General features: G+C 37.1%; 2 protein-coding genes across 2 annotated transcripts; both read left to right on the top strand.

The window, feature by feature from the left end:
• Window positions 1-296: 296 nt before the first annotated feature.
• LOC140152980 (uncharacterized) lies at window positions 297-27,904 on the top strand. The gene is given in 4 exon segments (XM_072175539.1): window positions 297-558; window positions 23,619-23,658; window positions 26,770-27,547; window positions 27,549-27,904. Coding segments are annotated over 3 exon segments (954 nt in total). The 5' UTR covers window positions 297-558; window positions 23,619-23,620; the 3' UTR covers window positions 27,687-27,904.
• Window positions 427-1,946, top strand: LOC140152140 (uncharacterized). Its single transcript, XM_072174438.1, has 2 exons — window positions 427-558; window positions 990-1,946. The coding sequence occupies exons 1-2, from the start codon at window positions 427-429 to the stop codon at window positions 1,944-1,946; spliced, it is 1,089 nt and encodes a 362-aa protein (XP_072030539.1).

The following is a 27,904-nucleotide window of genomic DNA, read 5'->3' as shown; positions in this document are numbered from 1 at the left end:
AATAATACCCCTGCGCGCTGTGTGTCCTAAATGTCGCTCTTTTAATTATACGTAGCGGGGCTAAGTTATTTATTTAAACTACTCATCTGCAAAATATCTTGTCAACGAACTTACTAATACAATTTATATTTATTTAAAAAAGGTGTACATGGCATAATAGAGTCATATTTTTCATTTGCATTTCAAACTTTTTATTCTTTATCGTGCTGGACCTGTTCGTAAGCGGGGTAAGACAAGTCGCACTTAGCGATCCAATCACAAGTTGCGTCTTATTTATAATGTTGTACAATGAGTAATCATTCCCCCAAATCGTGAGTTCGAGATGTGTAATGTGGATGGCAGATCTATGAACGGAAAGCTTCCTTAGAATTCTGGCTAGTACGAAGGAAATGAAACGAAAAAGAACTACATGTAGTTCGTTTCTTCATGCAGAAGTTTTCCCGATTTCAAGACGGCGACGCCGGGGATCGTGATCGTCAGTTCAGCCTTATCGGCGGAGGAAAGGAACAATTTCGTTCAGATCTCGGTGCAACAACACCGGGACAACAACGCCAACGGGTGAGTATACAATCAGTGTATACAATAGAGTGTACATGGTGTAGCCCGAAACATCATCATATCCCTGTTCCTTCCTCACTTCTTCTTCGTACGGAGAAGGACAGTGGAAATCGTAGTGACGGAGGTGTGAGTACCTCAGGCTAAATAGAGTTTAGAGTGCAGTGTCGAGTACAGTCAGTGCAAGTGTGTAGACAGTGTCCGAAATAAGGAAAATATGGAGGTTGTCCCGAGGACATTTTGATTGTCCCCAAAATGTGTCGTATTTAAGAGGTAAAATATAGTGGTTGTCCAGAGGATAAGTACATGGTTGTTGTCCCCAGTGATTTTTGGACAAGAGGACAAGAGGATAAGTGCTTATTTCGAACACTGTGTGTAGACCACAAGTTAAGAGAAAGAAGCCCATACGGCACAAGATCTACCTATGGAAACAGGCTGACTTCACCAACATAAGGACGGAAACCGACCAGTGGACTCGGGAGTTTGTGAAGACCAACTCTACCAGTACACCTGTGGAAACACTAGCTGATGAAATACAGAAACATCTGGACACTATATTGAAAGAACATGTGCCCACCAAATTCAGTAGTACGCGGTTTAATCAACCCTGGCTCAACACTACCACAAAAAGATCGTGTAGAAGGAAGGCCCGAGCATACAAGAAGGCACGGAAGACGAAGAAAGATCGTGACTGGCTCCGCTTTAGACGCCTCAAAAAGGAGACCCAGACTGCATGTCGTCAGGCGTACAACACCTACCTGAAAAACATAGTCTGTAGCGAACCTGGAGGGAATAAACGACTCGGCGCTCTGATAAAGTCCAAAAGATGTGACAGGACAGGTGTATCTCCGCTCAAAGATGGAAACTTCCTAAAAAGAAAAAAAAAAAAGCAGGCAAACATCCTCAACCAGCAATTTGCAAATGTCTTCACTGATGACAGTTCTGCAGAGTTGCCAGACTTAGGACCAGCCTCGTGTGCACCCATAAGTAAGATACATGTTAATTGCCATGGTGTAGCTAAACTACTGAGGAACTTAAAACCACACAAAGCATCTGGTCCAGATGGGGTCCCAGCCAAGCTACTTAAGGAAGTTGCTGAGGAGATAGCACCAGCTGTGACACTGCTCTTCCAGGCATCTTTGGACCAAGGCACCGTCCCCTCAACTTGGAAGGAGGCTGTAATTGTCCCAATATTCAAGAAGGGTGACAGGTCATCAGCTGCAAACTACCGGCCGATATCACTAACCAACATCCTCTGCAAACTCTGTGAACACATTGTGAACTGCGCAATCATGGACCATCTAACTGAGTACAACATACTTTCAGATGCGCAGTGCCGGTTTCAGAAAGAAGAGGTCTTGCGATACCCAGCTGATTCTGACACTGCATGACCTAGCTAAGGGCCTGGACGAGAAAAGCCAGACAGACCTTCTCTTACTCGACTTCGCTAAGGCTTTCAACAAAGTCTCTCACCGACTGCTGTAACACAAGATGGAGCACTACGGTATCCTTGGTAATATCTTAACATGGATTGAAGACTTCCTAAGCCAGCGCACACAGAAGGTTGTTGTCAAGGTCAAATCAGTGAAGAGGCCAAAGTAACATCAGGAGTTCCCCAAGGCAGCGTCTTAGGACCTCTCCTCTTTACTATATTCATCAATGACTTGCCAAACTGTGTGAAGAATTCATCAACCAGGATGTTTGCAGACGACTGCGTACTGTACAGAAAGATCACCTCAACTAATGACACGCAACTCCTTCAAAGAGACTTGGACGCCCTACAGCAATGGGAACGAACGTGGCTCATGAATTTCAACGCGTCAAAGTGCCAAGTTGTGAGAGTGACCTGCAAACGCAATCCTGTAACTGCCGACTACAACATCCATGGTCAAGTGCTGGAAGTAGTTGACTCTGCTAAGTACTTGGGAGTGCACCTAGACAGTAAACTCAACTTCAACAACCACGTTGACATAACAACAAAGAAAGCAAAAGGAACTTCGTGCCTTCCTGTCCCGAAACTTCAGCAAGTGCAGCCGTAAGATCAAAGAGGCAGCTTTCATGACATACGTTCGGCCAGTAGTAGAGTATGCTGCAGCGGCGTGGGACCCGCACACTCAACGAAACATACGCAAGGTGGAACAAGTACAAAGAGGTGGTGCAAGGTTCGTTCTGGATAACTTTGATCGCAAAGCAAGTGTTACAAGCATGTTAAAAGATCTCGAATGGCTAACCTTGCAGAGCAGAAGATTACAGACTAGACTTTCCATGCTCTACCAGATCCGCTTCGGCCTCGTGGACATCAACTGGAACAACTACCTAGTGCAATCAACATCACGCACCCGAGGTCACAGCACCCGCTTCCAGACGCACCATTGCAGCTCACAAGTCTTCCTGTCTTCATTCTTTCCGAGAACTACTAGAGACTGGAATTCACTCAAATTGGAGCCAGCACAGCAGCCATCCCTTAATGCCTTCAAAGCGGCATTGAAGGGCAGCCTCAACTAGACACCACAAAACCAAGCTTTTTAACTGCACTCACCTGTAAATAACTGCACCTGTAATTTGAGAATGCGTCCATGAGGACGCATGCTACTACCACTTGCAGTGTGAAATCTTCAGTACCTGAAGTCTACACTTTATAGGAAGAAGAAGAAGAAGAAGAAGACCAATGATGATCGAGATGGTGTCGGTGGAGTTCTGAATAATTATTATTATGTAGACTTCAAATGGTATTAAATTTGTCAATGATCATGGTTAATCCATCTGCATCCAACATGTCCAAAGAGCATGAATGGACCCAGTAAGTGGCAGTGCAGTGCTATTAGTGGCGTAGCCGTAGGCTAGCATTTAAAATGGGGGAAATTTCCCCATCAATTGCAAAAATTAGAAAATCCCATAGGAAAATTGCGAAAAATGTCTTGTGCCCCCCCCTCCCTTCAAACCTATGATGACCATTGACCAATGCAATGGCATGCCACGCCACTGAATGAATTTTAATAATTAGTGTAATGATTTTTCCTCAACGGAATATAACTTGTTGGTACGGTTTCAGGTGGGTAATAAATAACACGTATAACAATAGTGATAGGCTGTATAAGGGTGTAGTTGCAAACAGCTTAGGGTACCACCAGTTTATTTGATGCAGCTTGTTGTTCTGAATAATTTGACACCAATTTCATTGAAATCGGCCAAAAATTGAGGCAGTGCCGGCCAAATAACGACACACAAGGGGGGGGGGGCAGATTTGTCCCTTATTTTCTAGTTTTAAGGGAATTTTATCACATTAAGGATTATGTAATGCATTTTTAGTATCTACTTACATAGTTTTAGGTCCAGGAAGGTCATTTATGCACTTTGTGTCAAATGAAATCTTTTAGTGTCTTTAAAATTAACGGTTTTGGGTAAAATTAGGCCGTGAGGGCGCTTTACCATTTAGCGACCCATTTCGTAACCATTTTTGATTTGTAAGTTAATCATACTAGAGATAATCATCAATCATCCATATTCTGAAATTTTCAGCCATTTATCACATTTGGGGTGGCCGTGGGCCCGTGGCACTAATTTTTAATGCAGGGGTAACCTGCCCATAGCAATATACAGGGGTCAACAAACTTTGTATCATATGTAAGTCAATGGAAGCGTCTCTACACATATTCAAATGGGTACCACGCACCAGGTGAAATAAGGTTGAGAGTTCAAATTTGGACAGAAGATGTTATTTATCAGTAACTTTGATTTGATAATAAGAAATGATAAAATTTTGGTAGGGGGCATACGTAACAGCTATTAGGCTGAACAGCGCCCTCACATCCTAAATTGGCTCTTAAACGTGCATCAAAACATACGATTTGTGTAAAAATTGCATATATCCAGGGGACCCAAAATCATGTAAATAATCATAAGAATCCAACAAACAGCAAAGAAAATGCCCATAATTGTCAAAATAGTGAAAAATAGGGGGGGTCCCAAGAAATCCCCCTTATGCGTCGTTTTTTGGCCGGCACTGTCTCATTTTTCAACAGATTTTTTTTTAAAAGGTGTCAAAATGCTCAGGAGGTTTAGCTGTTTCAATTCAGCTGGTACCCTAAGCTTTTTGAAACATCACCCTTTTTTGGGGGCTGTAGGCCTACAGCCTATCACTAATAACAACATAAAGTGGAGCAAAAGACAATCAAATGACGTATCACAAAGTAAGACAATTTATTCACAATATAAGAAACCCAAGTGACAAATACCGATTTAAATGAATAATCATGTCACTAAAATAACAGTAAGTCGTACAGTGATACACAGAAAGAAAAGTATGTGTACAAATGACAAGCTCCGAAACAAAAGTGAAGGTGCCGCCATGGTCAATCTATTATAAGCTCCCTTCAGTGATCTTTCTCCCTGCCTAGAAGTTAGAACCGAGGCTATAAAGTACCAAGCATCAAAATAACCAGGCACACAGGAGCCATTTACCCAATGGTCATAACATTTTGGCTCCTGGTCCACACCAAAATCATATGAACCAGGCTCTACATTGTTTTTAAATAGAGCCTGGTACAGGGTTCAATTTGTTTAAATAAAGTTTATGAGCAGTGATTTTGGCTAATTCATCATAATCAGGATACTACTAAAGCACTATAAAAATTGCTATACAAATGCAAAATTGGGTAGCAGTTGCTTCAAAAAAAGGAGCAAACTGCTAGATGCCATACAGCCGAATTCGAACTCGGGCCTGGTAGTTAAAGCAGGTTTTGTATTTAATGTGTACTGTACAATTGAAATTTAAACGACTCTTAGCTCTTTAATTAAAAATGGCTCCTGGTTCACTAGATAATCTCAGGACCAGGAGCTGCTTATTCCGTATGTGTGGCTTCTGGTCCAGATCTGCTTATTTTGAGGCTTGTAAAGTACAGATAACCACTTCATCAATTGATGCACAGGGCCTGGTAATCCTTCCACTGAGAGGTTGTTAGACTTTGGAATGCTCTCCCAATCAGCAGTATGCAGTCCATGCTCCATCAGTTCACAGATCCTGGAACAGTTCCAGTGTTTTGCACGGTTGCTTTTCCAGTCATGAGTAGATGTATATGAATGGGTGTTGTCAACCATGAGATACCTGAGTGTAATCCTCTACCAATTTCCTGTCATTTGTTTATACACTACCAGTACTACTCCCTATTCCAGAAAAATGCAGCACTAATTTAAGAAAAATATATTATCCTCTTTGGCCAAATGAAACAGCTAAAATCCTAATAAATCCTTTATTTAGTTCTAATTGGCTATCAAAGAAAAATTTTAATATTTGGTAAATTTTTTTTTTTGGAAATAAGGGCGGCCAAAAACATACACTTAGGGCATTTTTTGTATGCTGTGACAATCAAGCCCAAAGACTTAAATACTAAGACTAATTTTAAGTTTTGGAAAACAGCTTTTTTAGATCTTTTATAAAAATGTTTAATTTATTAGCAAACTCTTAGCCTAGATTCCACAAATTTTGAATGCTTAGACTTTGAATTTTGTGAACAAAGTTGTCAGAAATCATGCAAAATTGTATGTTTTTGGCCCATTTCCCCTGACATTGCAAAACTATTCAAATTTGACTTTTATTGCCAGTTAGAACTAATTTAGCTATGTTTCATTTGGCAAAACAGGATAATATAAAATTGAAAAAGTTGGTGCTGTATTTTTCTGGAATAGGTTTAAGTTGTGTTAGTGATTGCACAGTGTTGCACCCCTTCAATAGTCATATTCTGTACCGTATGTTTGCACACCACACCAGCCTGAAAAGTTAACAGATCATCACCTCCAAGTAGTAGTAGTAGTAGTAGTACAGCCACTCTTTGAAAATGGACCCAGTGTCCCAGTTTTACACATTTTGCAAACATGGGTATTACTATCTCTAACTGTGGATACACACATTTCTGCAGTTAAACGTGATTGCCTTTGATTGCAAGTGTTTTAAGCACACACAACACCTACATTGTCCCCAACTGTGGACACACACACTTAAAAGTTTTTTGCCATACTGTGGAAGATTGGACGTGGTTATGTTTTCACTATATAAGTGGGAATGACCAGGACCCTACATGTACACCGGCAATTGCGGTTGGCTAAAATGGCTAATTTGCTTTTTAGCCTGAAAGCTGTTTTGGATCTAGAAACAATGCCCAGGAACCAGGGGTGGCACTAACCTGCATTTGGGGGTCCAGGACTCCCACTTTTCACCAGTTACTCTCCTAATATTTGAATTTTCATGTAGTAAAGATCATATTATTCATGGACTCCAAGTATAAGAGGCTAGTACTACTGCCAGGAACCAAAATGTCCGCAGTTCCTGTTCGTCCGCAGTTACTGCCTGTTTTTACAAAAGCACATCTAGTATGCAAAATTAAAAAGCAAAGCAAAGTACACTAAACTAGACAAATTATGAGAATTTGTTAAACACCTAAAATGAGTAATAAACAATTTTTAAGTAATGATATATGATTGTACAATGTATCATTTTCTTCAAACAAAGCTGATTTCCTTAAGCAGGTACTTTTGCTTGATGTTGCCAAACTTTTTTGAGGTCGGGAAGCAAAGAAGAAAAGAAAGAACAAGAAAGTTTGCCGGGAATTCAATTAACCTAGTGACATGGCAACCGGACTAGTAGGCTTGATGAATCATTCAGCTTCACTGACTCATACCATCCTCTCTCTATGCAACACGTACACATAGAAAACAACCTGGCTTGTAGTGAGCACTAAGCTGCTTCATTTGAATGGTTTTACAAAGTAGGCATTGAAAATTAAATAGGTGAACACATTTTTGTTTGCTGGTTTATTTGTTTGTTATTATGTTAACTTGTAGTTTGAATAGTACAATTAATTATTAATGGTACTATATTGAATATTGGAAAGAAAAAATATCCTCAAATGCAGGACAACCAAAGAGTTTACTACTATATTTTCAGGCTTCACATGAGTATTGCTTACCAAACACCAGCATACATGTATGCCTAAATATGTTGGAAGCAATCACAAACATATCTTAAAGCTTTCTGGATGGATCAGCAAGAAGGAAATATTTTGTGTCTATTTAAATGTTTAATTTACAGGAAATTACCTGTGTCACTTAGTGTGTATTTTGTCCACCAAACTGGTTTCCAAGCCTCGAAATAAGCAGATCTTGACCAGGATCCACACATTTGGAAAAAGTGGCTCCTGGTCCTGTGATTATCTAGTGAACCAGGAGTCATTTTTAAAGAGCTAGGAGTCCTTTAGATTTTAATTGTACACATTAAATACAAAAACTTGTTTAAAGGGGCATTTCGTGATCCACAGCCTCATCCCCCCACTTTTCTCAAAAAATGTTGAGATTTTTATATCACTGGAAACCTCTGGCTACATAATGTTTATGTACAAAATATTTCTTGCAGATTAATTTGTTTAGCAAAGATATCGTGAAATTTGAATTTCGTTCTGGTGCACCAGAACGAAATTACAACGTATTGTCTATGGAGCAGTGTAATGCACATATTCATGCATAACTCGCAATCGCAATATCGGAATCAAGTGAAATTTTGTGAATATGCTTTTTTCGTGGATATGTACTGAAAAATGTCATAAAAAGAGGATGCTAGGATCACGAAATACTCCTTTAACTACCAGGCTCTAATTTTTGTTTAATTGCAGAGCCTGGTTCACTTGATTTTGGTGTGGACCAGGAGCCAACAAGTTATGATCATTGGGTAAATGGCTCCTGGGTGCCTGCTTATTTCGAGGCTTGCTGGTTTCTAGTTTGCTAGTTTCTGGTTTAGGCATAGTCTGTAGGAAAGTAAAATTTCTCTTGGAAAACAAATACCAGTGCAGTTAAGATCCTAAGGCCTAAAAAAAATTGTTTGATTGGCGCAACATAAAAAAAAATGAGGGTATACATGTAGGTAGGCAGGGATTTTTTAAAACTTTTATAGCTGTAAATTGCCTTTGATAAAGGTCTTGGAACTTTTTTTTCTTCTTTTTTTAAAATTTGATATAATTTGATATATTTTTTAAATTTTCATTGTAAATAAAAAAAGAAAGTCAGGTCGGTTGGGTGGGTGGGCCTACTTTTAGGGTCAGTCGGGTTACGCCAATTAAACATTTTCTTTAGACCTAATTTACATAACAACCAAAAAGTCGCAAATGGGTCAAATTTCAAAGTTCATCAAATGTGATTTAAAACCATACCAGCACTTAAAAGGATTAAAAAAAATACTGGTTTGTTTCAGTAGATATCTATGAAAAAGCTTATTCCCAAATTTCAGTTGATTGCAATTTTGTGTTAACTATCGAGTTACATGTATGCATGTAGGCCCCAATGGCCACTGTGATGTAATTTTGTCCATTTTTTTTCAGAACATAAACACATAAATACAAATTTTGCGATACATAGCCATTGGTTTTCGATGGTATAAAAATCTCAACCTTTTTTTATAGAAAAGTGTGAGGATGAGATTGTGAAACATGTAATGCCGCTTCAATATATACATGTACACACATCCATGGTAATAACTTTGGGTCCCCGGTATATGTGTGCACATTATCAGCCCTCGAATTAAGGATCTGAAGGGGCAGCTGGGGCACAGCAACTTTTTTAGGGCAAGTTGATAATTGCCTTGGATTTTCACTGAAAAGGCAAGGTAGCATGGCAGTTTGTAATATTTCAAGAGGGCATCATCATGGCAACTATTGAAAATTTGAGACAGGCACTAAGGCAATTTCTCAAAAGTGAAGAAATCACACACAAACAGAGATAGATGATTTATAATGAAGGGGCAACAAACCCAAATTGGGAAAAAATCACCCCGGGCAGGTTTTTGGCTATTTCTCCATTTACGATCCTGCCCAAAAGTGTCTGCTTTTGACATGACACGTCACATGTATTTCAAAGTTGTTGAGAACCTAATTATACAAAAATGTTTGATTTACTTTTTTTTAACACAGGCTCTGTGCTGGACTCTGATCCATACCTGTATGATGACACTTTACTCACTATTTGATGGCGTCATGGTTTGCAAACCGGGCTAGTTCTATACTTCATGAATGAACTACATTAATGTGCATGCCCATATATAATGTGTAAAAAAAGTTCAATTTACTGCATGGGCCTACTTGTTTATTGACCTACAATATGTAAGGAAGGAAGCTTTTGCAACTCTAGAAACCCAAGAATATATTTTTCAAAGGGATGATTAACCAATGTTGTTTCATAATCGACATCATCTAGATGTCCTAAGGATCATTATGTGTCACAATTTTACCTGGCCTGGGCATTGGGTTATGACACATAATTACGATACATGCCCACCTGATTAACCAAAGCCATAGACTAGACAGGCAACCCACTCAGGCCCGGTGTCCATAAGGACAGTAAGAAAGAAAAATATTAATTAGAACAAGAATTCATATTTTTAGAAAGTTGTGAATCACCAAAATTACTGTTTTCCACTGTGCTTCAATTCAAGCATGAGGTCAAAAGAACTATAAATACTTGTAAATTTTATTTCAAGACACTTGTGGTTATTTTCAACTTCTATATGTTTGTTATGTACCGGTATACATGTGTTTTAATAGTATTTAGTGCAATTTTGACTGACTACTGCATGCCTGTTGGTTTTTCTAGCAATTTGGATAGACTTGGAATCAGATTAAAAAATATCAAAGTCTAAGTTCCTCATTGTGTTTACATAACTTGTAATGTTAAATTATAAATATCTTTTATTCAATCAATTGCTTGAACATGTATTGTATTCATTTTAATTGGCAATTTGAAGATCTTGATATCCGGACACTGTCATATCCAAGGTACTATAGGAGCAGAATAACTTGAGAATCAATGGAACCAAGGTCACCAAACAATGAATATTGATTTGAAAGATTGAGGGATGGGGACACCAAGGCTAAAAGTGAAAAGTGCACACTGATGGCCATGGCCTCCTCATTGAACATTGATGTGAGGAGAGAAAGAGGAACAGACAGGTAGCACTAAAATGTTTCCCCTGGGTGCATTTCCCCTGACTGCTTGACAAAAGGGGAGGGTCACCCCCTTACATATGACACTGTTGACTACATAAGGCCACTAACAGTCAATTTTGAGTTTCCCGTCACATAATTTCTGAAAACAAGTGAGGTAACTTTATCATTTTTCATTATTCATTATTTGTCTGCCTTTGACCAACACGCACATAAAATGTGTTGTTATTTGCCGCTCACTCACTTGAAGATGGATGTTTAGACCAAATGAGATTCAAAAGTATATTACAAAGAGTCTGCAAGGTTGACAGCAAAATGCATGTTTTGATTTTGATTTTTCCACAAAAAATAAAGGGATATTCATAATTTTTTTTGCAAATATAACCAGTTTTCATCTGTATTTTTTGGAAAATCACAATAATGAATTCAAGTGAGGGTCAGAAAATGAAGTGAGGGCGGGTGACGGGAAACTCAAAATCGACTTTCCTTGGCCTAATGATTGTGTGCACAAAATTGTTGCAGATTCAGTAGCTTGGCAAAAATATTGTCAAAAATTATGTGCAGTTTTAACAGAACGAAATTACATCACAGTGGCCTATGGAGCCTATGATACACATAATCATGCACAAACTGAAATTTTGGGAATAAGCTTTTTTGTATCCACTTAAACATGTACCATAAAAAGTGGATGCTAAAATGATGAAATACTCCTTAATAGTTTGATAGCAATTTATTCTTTCCTTGGAGTCAGCTATGGAAAGAACAAGATATTGCCTTGACCAGCAAGGAGCCCTAGGTTCTCGACTAGCAATCTTCCTCCAACTGATCCACCAATATCAAAGTAAAGATGGAGTATGATTGGGAATCGTAGGCTTATACATAGTATGTTGCTTTGATGCCACCATTAGCCTCCTTGATAGCTAATTGGTCTAGAATATAACTATAAAGAATCTGAAGTTCAAATCCTGGTCATGGATGAAAAATGTTTCTTTCCTGAAATCATAGTGACTATCTGTACTTCCAAATCATGATAAAATAACGGGTACATGTCCCATCTGAACAAGTCAAGGAAATGTTTCAAAACACTCTGATTAAGATAAATGTTATATATTTATCACATACGCCTAATAATAAAACCATATTTTCAAGAAATGGTAGGTACATGTTATTCTGCCCATTTTGCAAGAGTGTGGAGTGTGCCCTGTCATAAATACTATCTTGACAATTATGACAAATGAAATTTGAGTTGAAAATGTATTACCTCTTTGGAACTAACTCAGATGAGGGAAGGGAACTTCTTTTACTGAAAAATGACAAACTTCTTGTGAGATGATGTGTCAATAACCTGGTGTTCACCCACCATCTCTTCTCGTGAACCAACTTTACCAAGCTAGTAAAAATAGGCAGAGTAAATAGGTTGATCATGCGGTGCCTGCTTGTGGAATTACAATGCAACATATTATTAGATAGATAGGGCATATGTGGTCATCTTATTTCTTGCCATCAACCTTTAGGCAAGTTTGCAGACAATGTTGTGTTGCACCCAGCATTTCAATGAGAGAGGAATGGTAGAGGGTTAAATAACTACATACTGATACTTGTATAAGCATGTGGGCAATGGCATCATAGTTTGCCATCGAACTCCAAACCCCGAAAATTGTGTTAACCGTTCAAGCACCACTTTCCATCACAATCAGTGCATAATACATGATAAAGATGTTATTGTTAATGTATATAGGAGAGCTTTATTTTCTCCTGAATCCTGATTGCATCACTTTAGCTATAAAGAAATCCTTGTCAAGATTTCTGAGTAAAGCGGCTGTCTGTTGGTGATGTTGGGATGCAAGTACGGCCTCTTTTAATATCTGCATGAGTTGACAAGATCAATTGTGCACTGCCTCTTCTGTGTAATGATAGCTATCTCTTGAGGTATTCGCATCGATGGGATTTTTTTTTTTGCATCTTTCTCCGCAAACTGTATTATGTGGGTCAATGACCGAAGAAGGATTGCAAGCAATGAGCATAGGAGAGTCGGCATGGCAGTAATATTCTAAGTTGAATATACTTCACTATATAGAGCCTATTGCTAAAAAAATAGAAGACAGCTAGCAGGCTTTGGGTATAGAGTTTAACATGAAAAAATTTATTCCATTACGCAAATAACATTTTAGGTTTGAAATTTCTACTCTTTGATGATATTGACATAAAAGAAAATGAACGAAATGCGTAAATTATGTTACCAACAAATTTTCAGTGGCCTTTAATAAAGATTCTGCTGGAATCAACAACTAGCTCAAGCCAAATTTTTAGACAGTTTTTTTACTTATAACAGAAATTTATTTTGAATGAACACAGCTGCCAACAGTGTGGCAATTGTGTGCGTACACTGTGTGATGAACGCCCGCGCGCGCGCATAACACGGAAGTGAATCCAAACATGCCAACTCAATCATGTTTTCATTAATTTAACAAGGTTGTGTGTTTGTGTTGTACATGTATTTTGAAATAAGTGACATGCAATGTATGATTGCGGTCAGATCAAATGAATTTTTACTATAGTTTACAACAGCTTAGCTTGCTTTATTTAACTTTAATTTTCAATTTATCCAGAGTACAAAACATAGAGCTAAATACTTAAATTTAGAACAAAATTGAAAGTCATCATGAATAGGCTGAAATGTGATTTTGAAATAAACTTTGGTTATACATCATGTATGCAGACTGCGGTATCTGAAATAAATTCAGTTGAATATTAATTATTATAATTTTTCCAAGTTATAAGTCCAATGGTCATTTTGTTGCCCTTTTAGCACCCTGTAAAGTAAGCAGCAATGTTTACTTTGGCATGCAATTCTTAGTATCATACTGCAGAGTTCAGAACAATGATAGTAAACAAGGCAAATGCTTGCACATCACAGCAGGCAGTCCTGAGCTAGTTGCCCTGGTGATGACCTGTAGGGTCATACTCAAAAGGAATTCTGGATTCGCACATTTTCAAGGCTAGTTTTAGACTCTCGAATTCTTGCACAATTTCAGAGCTATGGGTAAAATCGTTAGTTTAGACCCATGAAAAATCAGGATCTACATTCTACAGTTTCGGTTAATTACTGAAAAAAGACATTTTTAAAACAATAATATTTTTTTGCTCAATGCAGGGACGCAGCTACCAGTAACTTGAAAATAAAAAGTACTCAAATACGTTCTTCTATTGTATACTATACTATTTCATAGGTCTATATGTATGTAACTACCTAATTGTGAATTTAAAAACAAGTGAAGTACCAGTATTTCAAAATCAGCAAAGCGCGTAAAATTACACATTCAAAAATTGATTTACATAAATTATAGTGAGTAATGGGACAATTGGCATAATCAGTGAGGCCTGTACACTTCAAAATTCTTCACCATTCGCTGCAGATTCTGACATTTTGTGGCAAATGCAATGCAACTGCAGGATAATTGTGAACTGAAAGATTATCTTCAGGTCTTCAGTTGTAATTTTCACAAATCAACATATATGGCAATTCAAAAAGATCACTTCCTGGAGTCTTGCAAAATCCACAAATTTATAGTTGCTAATTGTGATGTAGGTTTGTTAAGGGATCTAAAATGAGCGTTTATTGCGTTTCGACAGTATTTTTTGTGGGACATGAGAGCACCTCAGACCTATCGAATTGCATTCTGAATACGAAGCATGTCTTTCTGATATCAAATAATTTACATTTTTGAAAATCACAATATAATACAAATTTTATGACAAATTATAAAAATTTGATATTTTTCAAATTTTGATATATAACAGTCCTCGAAGTAAATTATATAAATCTAATGACATATTCTTAAAGTGTATGTAGCAGGGAGGAAAAGCCGACGGTCAATTGAAAATTTTGACCTTTCATATTGAAGATATGGATTTTTTCCCAAAAGACCTATTTTTTTTTGGTGTTTTGGGAAAAAAAATCCATATCTTCAATAATGAAAGGTCAAAATTTTCAATTGATCGTCGGCTTTTCATCCCACCTACATACACTTTAAGTATAAATCATCAGATTTATAAAGTTTACTTCAAGTACTGTTAAATATCAAAAATATCAATTTTAATGATTTGCCATAAAATGTGTATTAAATTGCAATTTCAAAAATCAAAATTATTTGATATCAGAATGACATTCTTCGTATTCAGAATGCAATTCGATATGTCTGATGTGCTCTAATGTCCCACAATAAATACTGTCCAAACGTTTCATACCCCAGCCCTTACGGGGCTGTGCAATAGTTACATGTAGTGAATTCTCAAATGGTCTGTCAAAGGGTGGGGCAAAGACTTTTGGCATGCCAAAGAAGAGGGCAAACAATTGTTGGCAGACCAACAAATCTTTGCCCCCCCCCTTACACATGCCAACAATTCTTTACCCCACCCCTTTACACATGCCAGAGTTTGTGGAGCCCCAACCTGAAATTGTCTAATCATGTGGATGTGATGCAAGGGCATCAAGCAGAAAATATATATATATGCAAATTTTACATATAAATCCTCACAACATATTTCTACACCTTTTTAGATCATAATATTGATATAGTGCTCAGATATATGTGCCAAAAATCACTTGACCCCTTTGACCTGCCAAAAATATTTGTCCCCTCCCTTTTTGTCCTGCCAAAAAATCTTTTTCCTCCCTTTTGGTCTGCCAAAATCTTTGCACGCCCCATAATTCACCACCTTCGGGGTACAGTCCCCGGTACACTGTACACATAATTATTGCACCACTAATTAAATTTGCTTCTTTTGTTTCAAGCCTCTATTATCCTAGCAGCATTTGCATTTAAATATCTAGAAATTAGAGACAAAATAATAGCTCCTGTGCTCGTACTAATGGTATAGAGAGGGAGATAGAGTGAGAGAGTAAGAGTGAGAGAGGAAGCTACTTGAGAGAGCACTGTCGGAGGAAGTGTTGTGACAGGATGGGTTTTCTTAGCTTATTATCATATTTCCTGCTTCTGACCTAGGACTTGCCTAGAATTTGTAAAATCTTTACTGACGTCAGCATCAGAAAACAAGACTTATAAAACCAAGTTTCCTGCAAACGTTAAGACTCGAATTCAGACTAGCAGTTTTGAACTAGGGTCTTTATCGGTGTACCAGTGTTAGTTCACACAAATTAATATTTAGGATTACATTATATTTATGATGTGCGAAGGAGATATTGAAACAGATAGGACTAGTAGTTAACATCAATTTCAAGTGAGCATCTAATTGATGAACGTTCTCAGTATCCGAGTACAATGAAATTGAGAGGGAGGGGGGAATTGGTATGAACAAAGAGAGAGGGGGGGGGGGTCATTTATAATAACCTTGCAGAACTAAAGACAGCGTTTGTCCTGCATGAACAGTGTTCAGGAAAAGACCTACGTCAGATTGTGTACTTAGTAACCACATTTCATCCGTCCATTCCATTGTCTGTCTGCCCGTCTGTCTGTCTCCACAAATGTTTCTCAAGACCTGTTAGCCTAAGTGTTAAAGGCCTATGGAGACAAAGATGGTATGAATGAAGGATATCCAGCTCTTCTAGATGTTTTAGGTGGAAACTGCAAATTCAAGAGGCAATTTGCATAATAATCTGAAGCTTCTACAAATTAGTACTAGGCCTTGACACATGACATGGTAGCAAAACCTTGTGGAAGAAATCACTAGGTGCTGTGTAATTGAGGGGGGGATGTTTTTGCAAGCCAAAATAGGGGGAAAGCGCTTTTGGCGGTCAAAAGAAGGAGTAAGTGGTTTTTGGCTAACATTTACAGGACACCTCTTAAAGGAGGATTTCGTGATCCTAGCATCCTCTTTTTATGACATTTTCAGTAGATATCCACAAAAAAGCTTATTTCCAAAATTTCAGTTGATTCCGATTTTGCGTTTTATGAGTTATGCATGATTATGTGTATTACACTGCTCCATAGACAATGTGTTGTAATTTCGTTCTGGTGCACCAGAACGAAATTCAAATTAGCGATACTTTTGCTAAACAAATTAATCTGCAAGAAATATTTGGTACATAAACATTATGTAGCCAGAGGTATCCAGTGGTGTAAAAATCTCAACTTTTTTGGGAAAAGTGGGGGATGAGGCTGTGGATCACGAAATGCCCCTTTAAATAACACTATTTTAGGAAAACAGTACTTACAGAAATGTTCAAATATGCAAAATTTCCTCTCGCATTATCTAAACTATTATAAAGGTTTACAAATTGGGAACCCAAAAAAATTTTTGGGTCCTCTGACAGATAGGATGTTTCATAAAGTATATGAAGCAGTCTGTTGACTGAACTGATCTTTCTTCTAAGAAACTCCCTCGTCTAGCTTCTTTTTAATCACCCTCCCACCACACATAAAGTTGTATTTCAGCCTGTTTTGGGGCGAATTCATACACTTTTTCAGGCAGATTTCAAAAAAGCCATTCTCATGTACAACATGTGAGGGAAGGCTACCAATAGTTTTGATTGAGATTATCACCAGATCTTGTTAAATTGAAGCCTTCTAGAAGATACTTGATGAGTAAACATGGTCAGTTCCCTCAGATTACGATGTCCAAACTGCATAGGGCCGACCCATGAAGAAGGGTGTAAGCACCAACATCAAGGCCTTGGGCCTCAGCTAGCTTCTGGATATGGGTACAAATGTATTTGTGCACAGATACCTAGGGTCTGTGCTTAAACAGTGATTTATGGGATTGTGGCTCTTTAAGCGGTGAGAGGCGCTCTGATTTCTTTTGCCTTAAGTCCGATGTATACTCCACTTCGCGACCGTGATTTCGCAGGCCGCGAAGTAATTTGAGCTGAAATTTTATGACTTTAAGCAGGTTTCTTTGCTTCGCGGAGAGTTGGATTTGGTTCAACTTTGGGGGGTAGGCCAGCGAAGTTTCTATATGAAAGCACAGAGCGGGCAACAATTCTTCGCGATAGTCGGCGATATTTTGATGAAGTATACATGAATGCCTTCGCGCGAAGCTGCAAATTAATTTTTTCATCACAGCTTCTCGCGAAGTGGAGTATACATCGGACTTTAGTGCTTTATACCCAGGTATCTTTTCATTTATAGAAAGGCGTATAAAGCAACCAATGCAAAAGAAATCTGAACTTTTCAGTTGAAAAGTGTCCAACAGGCCTTAGCTTTGATATCAAAATTTCAGATAAGCCCCATGTACTTGGCTTATTTTGAACAGACAAATTTTACAGACAAAACACTAGTTCGACACAACCTTGAACATGTTGGAAGTTAAAATTGGTTCAGGAAATACTCCTCCCTAGTTCTGTGGAACTTTGAGTTGTTTTGTTCCCTGACAGTCCAGTGAAATAGTAAAGGGAAATACACTCTTCCAAACCCATGCCGCTATTTTTAGACTTTGACCTCAGCCCGCACACATGACGAATTCCTCTCGTGGAGGAAAAGAGTTGATACTTCCCGCTGATCTGTAAAAGGTATTCAGTGTATCTCTGGTATCATTATTGTATTGATGCAGTTATTGTAAAGTTTGCACAGATTTGGATTATAACATATATTTTTAAATTTTTTTAAATTTGAAAGTGCATTTGGAAGTTTGTAGAAGGTATGTCAACTTTAAATTTTAGTTTATTTTATGGTTTAAAAAAATGTAACATGCAGATCTACCCAACCATCGGTTGAAGTAAATCTTTTGTTGAAGTTTGGGCTACTGAGCCTGCTGAATTCAGTATCATACTTTCCTAGATCAAGAAAAGAAACTTACAAAAGAATTATTATATTAACTTAGAGCACAGTGAATTAAAAGTGAATTGATAATGATATAGGCTAGTTTAACAAATCTGAAGTCAAGTCACTTTGAGTCATTTGGTATATGATTGAGTAAACTGAAGCTCTTTGAATGTTGTGTGCAATTATGACTCATAATGGTTGACAAAACTAGTTGTCTGACAACATTCAACTTCTGTACAATCAGATCTAGAGAAGATGAGAAAGATGGACAGTATGTATCACTATCTGTTTTTTTTTCTTGAACATTACGGCAAATGCTTGCCAAGTATACGGCCTAGTAAATCATTGAATGAGCTTTAAAAAAAAAACACAATTCAGCCTAGCTGTAAGTTTTCTTGTCACTCGAATTCTGAATGTTTTATGCACATAAATGCAAAAATAAATGAGTAAATAAATAAATAACCAAAAGAATCCAAATTTGTATAGTGTTGTGATTTGCTCTGGACCGCTTTATTTCACTAAATTGGGAACTCTGAAGGTTCAGAAATTGTGAGAATTCAAAAAGATTTGCTTGAATCTAAAGAGATTCTCACATATTTTTTGATCGTACACACTTTAGTAAATTGGTTTCTCATCATAAAATGCTGTTGTCAGAAACAAAGTGGATTCTCACAAATGATAAAGGTGCAAATGAAATGTTCTGGACCGTTTTATTTCACTAAATCATGAAATTCTGAAATCTACAGTTAGTCTTGTTATTTGCTCTTATAGTTTTATTGCACTAAATCATGAAATTCTGAAAATCCGGGAAGTACTTCTAGTACGTCAAGTGGTGCAATGAATAGGTGTAGCGGTAGTAGAGTTGCATCAGGGATTTCCCCATATAACGCTTGATACGTACATGTGCATGGAAGTACAATGTACATTACAAAGCAAAGTGTTGTGCAAGCAAGACTAGACATGCTGTACCTGTAATACAGTACATGCATGCAAACCAGTAAACATTCGTATAAAGTTTGACATGTTTCAGCCAAAATTATGATATCAGTTGTGTTTTGTGTTGAGTATTAAAATAATATTTCATGATAGTTTAGTGAATTTACTACATCGGACTTTTAGTTAAACAAAGTCACATTTTTTTGTTTGTCAAGCATGTTGCTGGTGGATTGTGTTCGCCAACCCACCACACTAATTTACATATGAATCACTTTTGGGTTGGAGGTCGAAGTTACACATGCTTCTATGATCACTCATCCCTTGTTTGGAGTTTATATGGAATTAAATGAAATATCATAACTTGGAAAAATATTGTTGATGTTATTGTGTGTGCATTCTGGATGTTGGTATTTCTGATTTTTAGTGTACAACATTGACAAAACTGACACAAGAGCACGGTGAGTGTGATGTTTTCATTGTCTTTGCTTCATTTTCTGTTCTGGAATTTGAACTTTTTTGATTTTAAAACTTTTATGAGCTTTGTGCTGGCATTATCAAAAATTCCAACTAGCGAAACTTGTTTGAAGTTATGTGAGTATGTTGTAATATTTTCATGTAGACAGTATAGATTATGAAGCCGTCTCATATCCATGCTTTTAGTAAGCAGGATGCATTAGTTTAGTGTAGGTCATATTTATAACATGTTTTGATCCATGTAATATGTTGAATGACATCATGTTATTTTGATTTTTAATTTTTTCTTATGTCTGCGTTTTTTACTTCTGTTTATTTGTTTGTTTATTTTTTCTAAGAAATTTGATAATTTGGTTTCCATAGCTAACTATGATGACACATACCGGTATTACCTTCATGTTGTTGCTTCCTATAATAGTTATACATGTAAATGTGATCATTGCGTCACAAGTTACTTGAACGAACAACATATTTTTGTGGCATGAGATTTTGGTGGTAGGGAAGAACCTACTTTTTTTTGTGCATTATGAAATGTTCACAAAGTTGTTAAGTTCTTTAAATGTCTATAGGGAAACTGAAATATTAGTAAATATGAAAATGTTGCACATTCATGCCAGTCATTTACAAAAGTTTCATGCATGTGAACATTTTTTGCTTTACACTATATAGCTAAAATAATAATTTCTCGATCATGAGAGTATGAATGTACTACGTGCACTGCGTAATGTCACAAGTTTAGTGGAATGACACGATAAGCGCGATCGATTGTGCACGCAAGCGGAAATGCAGCGCTACCCAAAGCGTGTGTGTTGTACGCCAAGGCAGTTGTCATTGCGTGCCTATTGAGCTCTCATGATCGAGAAACTATTATTTTAGCTATAGTTACGGTAATCGAATCAGCCAATAGTAGTCACATTAATGAATGGACAACATTAAAATGAAATCAGCAAATAGTAAAGTTCTTCATACTATTGATTGATTTCATTATGTTGTTTCTTTCTTTGACACAATCACACAAATATGCAAACTTGTTATTGACAGTAAATTCACCTTTCATTTACCTTTAACTAGTGAGTTCTGGAATGTGTACTATTTCAGTATGTTTAATAGTATGTATGAAAACAATGCAGATATTTTGGATGAGAGTATGTGTGTGAAAACAATGCAGATATAATTTACAAGAACAATGTAGATTTGTAGATGATGTTACTACAGTTTTATATGATTGACATTGACATTGATCAGTCATGGCCTATCCAATCCAAGCAGGGAACTGGCAAGCAACTGTCCATTTCACACTCAGTGATTGTCCACTTTGCATTGTATGATCATGATGGTCATCTGGCTGGCTGGACAGTGGATTGACCTACTTTACCACCAACCTTCATTTGCATGCAATGCAAAGTGAGTGACCCAATATGTAAAGCAATTTTCCCAATTTCATTTAGGGAATTTTTGGTAATGGCAGCAAATTCAAAGAGGTTTAATTGCTGGACCAACAAAATTCACAATTAAAATAATTGATGCAGGACAGTGCAGCAATTATCAAATGTTGCATCTACGTTCTTACATCCTTGGCATTGGAAAGTTCCATGCTGACCATCAATTGGCAGGGACACTTCACACTATAAACCTAAACATTTCTTTACATACACACAATTTTGCTATTCAGATGAGGCAGGTGACGTAGTGCCTCGGTCATGGCCGGCCATTGTGCTTGGTCACTTGGCCTTTCAATGACCATCAGGATGACCCCACCACTGGCTGTACATGTATTCAATTGATGCAGTGTACACTTTGAATGGAACAAATTCATTGAAGAGGAGTTGGTCCCAGGAGTTGGTTGGCCTTGTGAAACTATGTTAATAAATATATGCAAGAAAATTTAAATCAAGATTGTCAGAAACAAAGCACATTCATCGAATAATTATGTAAGTCAATCATTAAATAGATGTTCTATAAAACCACTCGCAGAAAAATAAATGTGTGTTAAACCTATTTTGGTCAAAACATTTTAATAATATTTAAATGATTGAGTATATTATAAAGGTCACAGCAGTGAAAAAAACACACTACAACAATATTTTGAAAATTATTGTCAAAATGTTGTTATAAAATGTGTTTCAGCCAAAATTGTGTTGTCATTGTCAGCACCAAAAGTTGGCAACACTTAACCTAAATTATTCAGAATGTTTTGTAGCAAGTTTTCAAAAATGCTTTAGAACGTTATTAAAACATAGGCCTATACATATATATTCTGTATGTTTTGTGTTTGCTGGGTATATATTCTTGCTGGGCAGGAAATATTATGCATTTTCACACTTAACAGTAACAAAATGTCAAATTTTCATTAAAGCAGGACACATAAAACCCGGGGGGGGGGGGTACTCAAGTTTGGTTTTGGTAGGGACGTGCCGCGGAGATTTTGGAAGTGGACCCATAAATATACCAATTTTTCAAGAAATTTGGACCCATAAATGTTTGTATATCTAGCTCTTCTAGCAACCAGATCAGGTAGTTCAGTGTATTTCAATAAAATAAATAGTTCAAGACTAGAAATTTTGTGGAACCGAGGCATAATACTAGTATTCTTCAATTCTTACAAATGCTGGTGTTAATCCTTCTTCATTCTTAATAATGGGTAGTCCCTGAAGAATTAACTTTCAAAATAAAGATTTTGAACAAAAAGGGGCATATTATTTTTCAATTCTTCTATGCTGATGTTGAATTTCTTAATAATGTTTAGACCCCAAAGAATTAGCCTTCAAATTCAAAATAGTAACAGCTTCTGTGCAAATGTTAACAGGTACTGGTTTGATGTATCAAGTAGTTCTTTGATTTCAAGATTTTCAAAATTGCAAATGTGCTATAATTACAACATCATCACCGATTCACCGTCATACATGTACTGTGTTAGGATTATATACTAGTAGTTAGGGTTGGGTTTAGGCCACAAAAAAATTGTTTGTTTGTCCTCCACAGCTTTGAAAGAGGAGGTGCGGGTGGGCAGATTTTTTTTTTTTAATTAATTTTTTTTTTTTGATTTGGCATATTCCTGGACCTAGCTAGAGCTAAAAGACACAATCATTCATGGTGACTTAAAAAAAACAATTTCTTTGGACTAGCAGTCCCTTAGGACTAGCGGATCTTAGGACTAGCGGACCTTATAGGACTAGCGGACCGTATTTATATACTTATTAATGATTGTAAAAAGGCAGGAAAGTGGGAGCAAGGAGCATTGGACTTTTGTGCACAGTGCAAAAATAGATGTGAAAAGTGGATTTAGTAATTTTCTTTAGTAAACAAGGCGTTATTGTTTATAACTGAATTCAATAGGTGTGGAGAAAAGGTCTTCAATTATTTTATTGTGCTTTTAGTTTTATAAGCAGATGATTTCAGGAATTTCTGGTCGAAACGCATATGTATGTAAATCAAGTAAATGGTATGTCAGTATTTTAATTGTAGCTTCAATAAGATCACATGAGTTTCATCTGCATCAGAGAAAATGAGTGGTAGTATGATTTTGCACATTTGCCAACAAGTCTGAGTTTGCAGATCAGTCTTGTCTACCAGCCTTAGCTGGTTTATCAAACAAGCCAACTCCTGCACGTTCAATTCATAGCTTGTTTGGCTGGCTAGCCCGGGCGTGTCCTGCCTGTAGGCAAACGCTATAGCTAGCTAGCTGCTATGATGCACTATGCATAATGAGCAGCCACAAACGAAACTAGCTAGCAAGTTGACCTCAGTCCACAACTTGTAGTCATCACACGCAGGCGTGCTTTGGGATCAGTGGCGATAATTCTATGTACTACATAGAGCTACCAACAAAACTCTGTGATTATATGATACTTCAGTTGACTGTACTTGTGATTCGACTTGTGTAATAAACTCTCAAATATTTGATAGTGGATTTTTGCTTTTCTTCATGTCTTTCTCTGTCATGTTACATCAGCTATGTGTCATGGGTGCTTTTTGAATCAGAAACAAAATCGGTAAGTAGTATGTGTGTGTGTGTGTTTTGTGCGGTCTCTCTCTCTGCTCATCCAGTCCCTGCATGCTTGCACTTGCCGAGGTTCGTTTGACACAATGGTTTTAAATGGGCACTGCACTGGCATCTAGGCTGTTGTTCAAGTACAGGTGCAAGTTTATATGGTTGCTCTTTTGTTAACTGACTTGTGGAACATGTTGTTTTGAGGTAAAATGTTTAAAAAAATGTTTTTATTTAATGATTGCTGCATTTTTGTGCACACAATGTTCTTAGGAAAAGGTTGTAAAAGTGTATGAAAAAAAAAGTAGGGGTTACAAATACTTTTGAACTGTTGTGTTAGTTTGTAAACTGTCACATTTTCAGTTCATTTTGAAAAAGCTATATAATCTGCATTTGTTTTAGTGATATTTTGTTGCAATAGTGTAATTTTCGTTTCTGTTAAAATTAGACTCTATATATTATACAACAGAGAAAGGGAAAGTTCAATACTGGAGCTTCATTCAAAATGTACAAAATCAATGTTGAACTGTAACCAAAAGTTTAGAATCCTCTTAAAACAAACCCATTAGATTTGTACATGACAGTAAATCTTAGAAATAAACGGCACATTGTACATTTTCTTATCGGAATGAAATAATGTTCAGCGAGTCGTTGCAACATTTTGAACACTGATCACAATGTCATACACCCAGGGTCATATTAGGTTGTCTAGATGTCATTTATGTAATAATAATATACATTACAGGCCCATTTGGTAATAAAGACCTAGAAGAAATTTCATGGACCCTTCATAGTAGTTTATTATAAGAACATTGAATTGTAGTGTATTGAATAGGCATTAAAGTACTGCTAATCTAAAACTTGTTTCACAACATGTTGTAAATGCCCCTATTCTCATGCAACACCTCCAATCATCTTCAGTTTACATTGCAACTGGATATTGTATAGATAACAAGAAATCACATCAAAAATCCCCAAACACTAGTAATATGCTATTGAAAAGCCCACATTATGACTACTGATCTGTTGCTTGCCTACATGTAGCACATAGCTAAATCAATTGTTTAGTGTGCAAACTGCAAGAGGTTTTTAACATAACAATGCCTATACATGTCCTTGGGTGTACACACACAAGCATATTTTCCAATGCTGACTATTGCACTACCTATTGTCATACAATTATCATGGCACCCTTTCTGGAATCAGTTCAAGGTTTGCATGAAGTCCAAGTAAGGAATTTTGTTTGTTTCTTGAGAAATCAACATTATATCGACTATTGTCGAGGGTCCTACATTGTGGTGCGTGTGAACTTGCTTAGTTACATGTTGTGTCAAATGCCGTTACATATTCTCTGAATTCCTTGAAAGAGTGAAAGAAGCACTACATTTAAGTTCACACATCTCAATCTTCTTTATGCAAACTGTACAAGCTAAATGGTCATTTTCTAGCTTATTGTGGAGAAAACCTGAAATTCATCATTTTAAAAGATGGGAAATATTTTTGAAATTATTGCAGTGAAAATTAAAAATCCATTGAAAATATGCATGTTTACAGTGGATGGTTTTTGTTAACGCCTAAGTCCAGACACATCTTTATGTGGGGGTGGATGCTTATTTTGTAACTAAATGCATGCAATGAGAGCCATATTATTATTTTATAAGCCTGACATTATCAAAAGGTCAATTGAAATTTTGAATTGTCAAATGAATGATAATTTTGATGAAGCTGTAGCTGTATGTTTCCAGTATATTTTAAAAATGAGAAAAATTGATCTAAGGGAAAGTGGTTATTTCAAGAGCTGTTTTATGTGGAGGATAGCACATACGTGCAAGTGACGCACGTGGCACTGACGTACGCACGGTCATTACAATTTTAAAGTGACAATGGAATTTTTGCTTTTATATAAGTTGCGTAGTGCCGTGCGTACTAAAAATGTAGAATTCAATCACGCTGTGCATCAGCAAATGGAAATGAGGTGTTTTTTAATTATGAAACCTGCATGTGTAATGAAGTTGGGTTTCTAAAAAACAGATCTCTTAAGCTTTGTGTATGTGGTACAGGTGTTGTCTTCGTACTTACTGCATTCTCAAAGTAAGGGCTCATAGTGATGCAAAAAAACAAAAACAAAGGAGGGGAATAACATTTATTACAGGTCATTTGTAGGCAGCATCAATATAAGGACCATAAATGAATAATATTTTTTGACTAGATGGACACATTTTGTTAGGAATAATACAATATTCCTGTGTTGTATTAGTTGGTATGATTTGAGGAGGTCCTATCTGCAATAGCTGCCGTATTGACAAATTCTGCATTCAATATTGAATAGATGACACCTGGTAGCTATTGCAGATGGCATCTTATGCTTTCTCATCTCCAATCACTTTGTTTGAATTGTCACCAACCAAGCTTTTCATATCTCAACCTCAAGTTTAATAGAGCCAGTTCATAATACAATTCAAGTGAAAAGAAATAGTAGGGCAGTTATATTTTTGACCATCAAAACTCCTCCCCAATGCAATAACAAGGGACCTCATTAGGCTCTAAACTGTGCCCTTTGAGATTGCACTAAACCTAAATCATGGCAGTCTGTTCCTGCATACATAGTCATTTTGACTTTCAGTTCCTGCACACTTAACATTGTCTGCAATGTCTTGGTGAAGTTTGTGTACAAGTTGAATTGTGTTTGGAAAACATTGAATGTGGGGGTGTAGCAAAGACCCTCCCTTTTGATTAGGGAATTGGTTGCGGGCTAGAAGACTGCCAAATTCAGGAAGAAGGTCCACCTGAGTGACTCACGATTCCTACAAAATAGTATTGCTTGTCTAGACTTGACTACATTACCCCAGCAATCAGAATTTTAGAGCAGCTTCAAAGTTATGCTCATTTTGCTGTGTCATGTACCTTGTGTTTTTAGATCACTTGATATAAGTGATGAGCCTTGTATAATCACATGGTGTGATTCTGCAAATATTTGGATTCATAATATCAAAACAGTGATTTAGAATATAATTCTCTGATAATCTGTTTAATATTAATTTGTACGTATGTTACTGATGCAATATACTTGAGCTCTGTTTAAACTTTTGTATTTTTTTTTTTTTTTTCATTGCAGATTCATGCCGGGTCTAGTGAGTACAGGCTTCAAACGGAAGCATGATGCCCTCGAAGAGGATGAAGGCAAGGGTTGCCCTGCACCCCAAGCCTATACTATGCAACGCCAGAGTGTCCTCAACATATCAATTTGCAAACTTAAAACAACGCGCGCCCTCATCGAACCCTCCTTAAGACGATCGGTGCTCATCTGCAACACACTGAGGCAGATCGAGCAAGAATTGCGCGCAGAGGGGCGCTATTTTGACTCCACCCATTTATCTATGATAATTGGCAACCAGTATGTGGAGGAGAATACGGACAAAGAAATTTCACCGGCTACTCCGACACCGAATGAAGGTAGTGCCAACTCAGGTGTTCCAAACATGTTAACCTGTCATCGGACATCCGAAGTGTGTGCTCCTATAGAATGTCTAAGAAAAGGGGAGCTAAGTGCCTCACAAACAACAGACTCACTTTCAAGAAGTGTATGCGGGTGCTCAGGGTGCTTAGCGGCAAATAATAATAGACTATCGTCAGCAACAGCAACTATCTCACTAATGTCTAATCATCAGCTAACATCAAAGGTGCACAGTTTAGGTAGTGCTGAAGATGCTACGTACAAATTGCCTTCCAAACAAAACAACAGTTCGAGTTTTAACGGTCTGTTCAATACGTCGGACATTCTAGATGCTGACGAATCATTTAGTGACATTGACATTAATATATACGACTTTGATCCCAACTCATCGGTTATGCTTAATCCTAAACCCACCAGTACAGCGGATGATTGGCTGAAATGCGTTAATGGGGGATCTCACTACGACATTAAACAGCAGCAGCAACAACGACAGCTCAAATCAGGCCAGCAACTGTAGAAGTGATTTGGTTGACGAACTTGATCAAATAATGCATGTGCTAGTTGATGTTGGAATGTAACTCTAACATGTATTTTGTGCTTATTTTTGTGTAAATTATTGAAACGCTGCAGGTTGACCACAGATAGTGCTATTTTGATATAAAAAAATGTTTTAATGAAATAGCTTTTAGAGTATTGATGGTTTTAATACAAAGAAACAAGGGATATAAATGCGGTTTTCTAATTCAAAACATGTATTCCTAATGTATTTTTTATTTGATGACTGATGGTTTTTTTA

The sequence above is a fragment of the Amphiura filiformis genome, chromosome 5 (assembly GCF_039555335.1).
Source record: "Amphiura filiformis chromosome 5, Afil_fr2py, whole genome shotgun sequence".
NCBI lineage: Eukaryota > Metazoa > Echinodermata > Ophiuroidea > Amphilepidida > Amphiuridae > Amphiura > Amphiura filiformis.
This window is presented reverse-complemented; position numbering and strand designations above follow the sequence as displayed.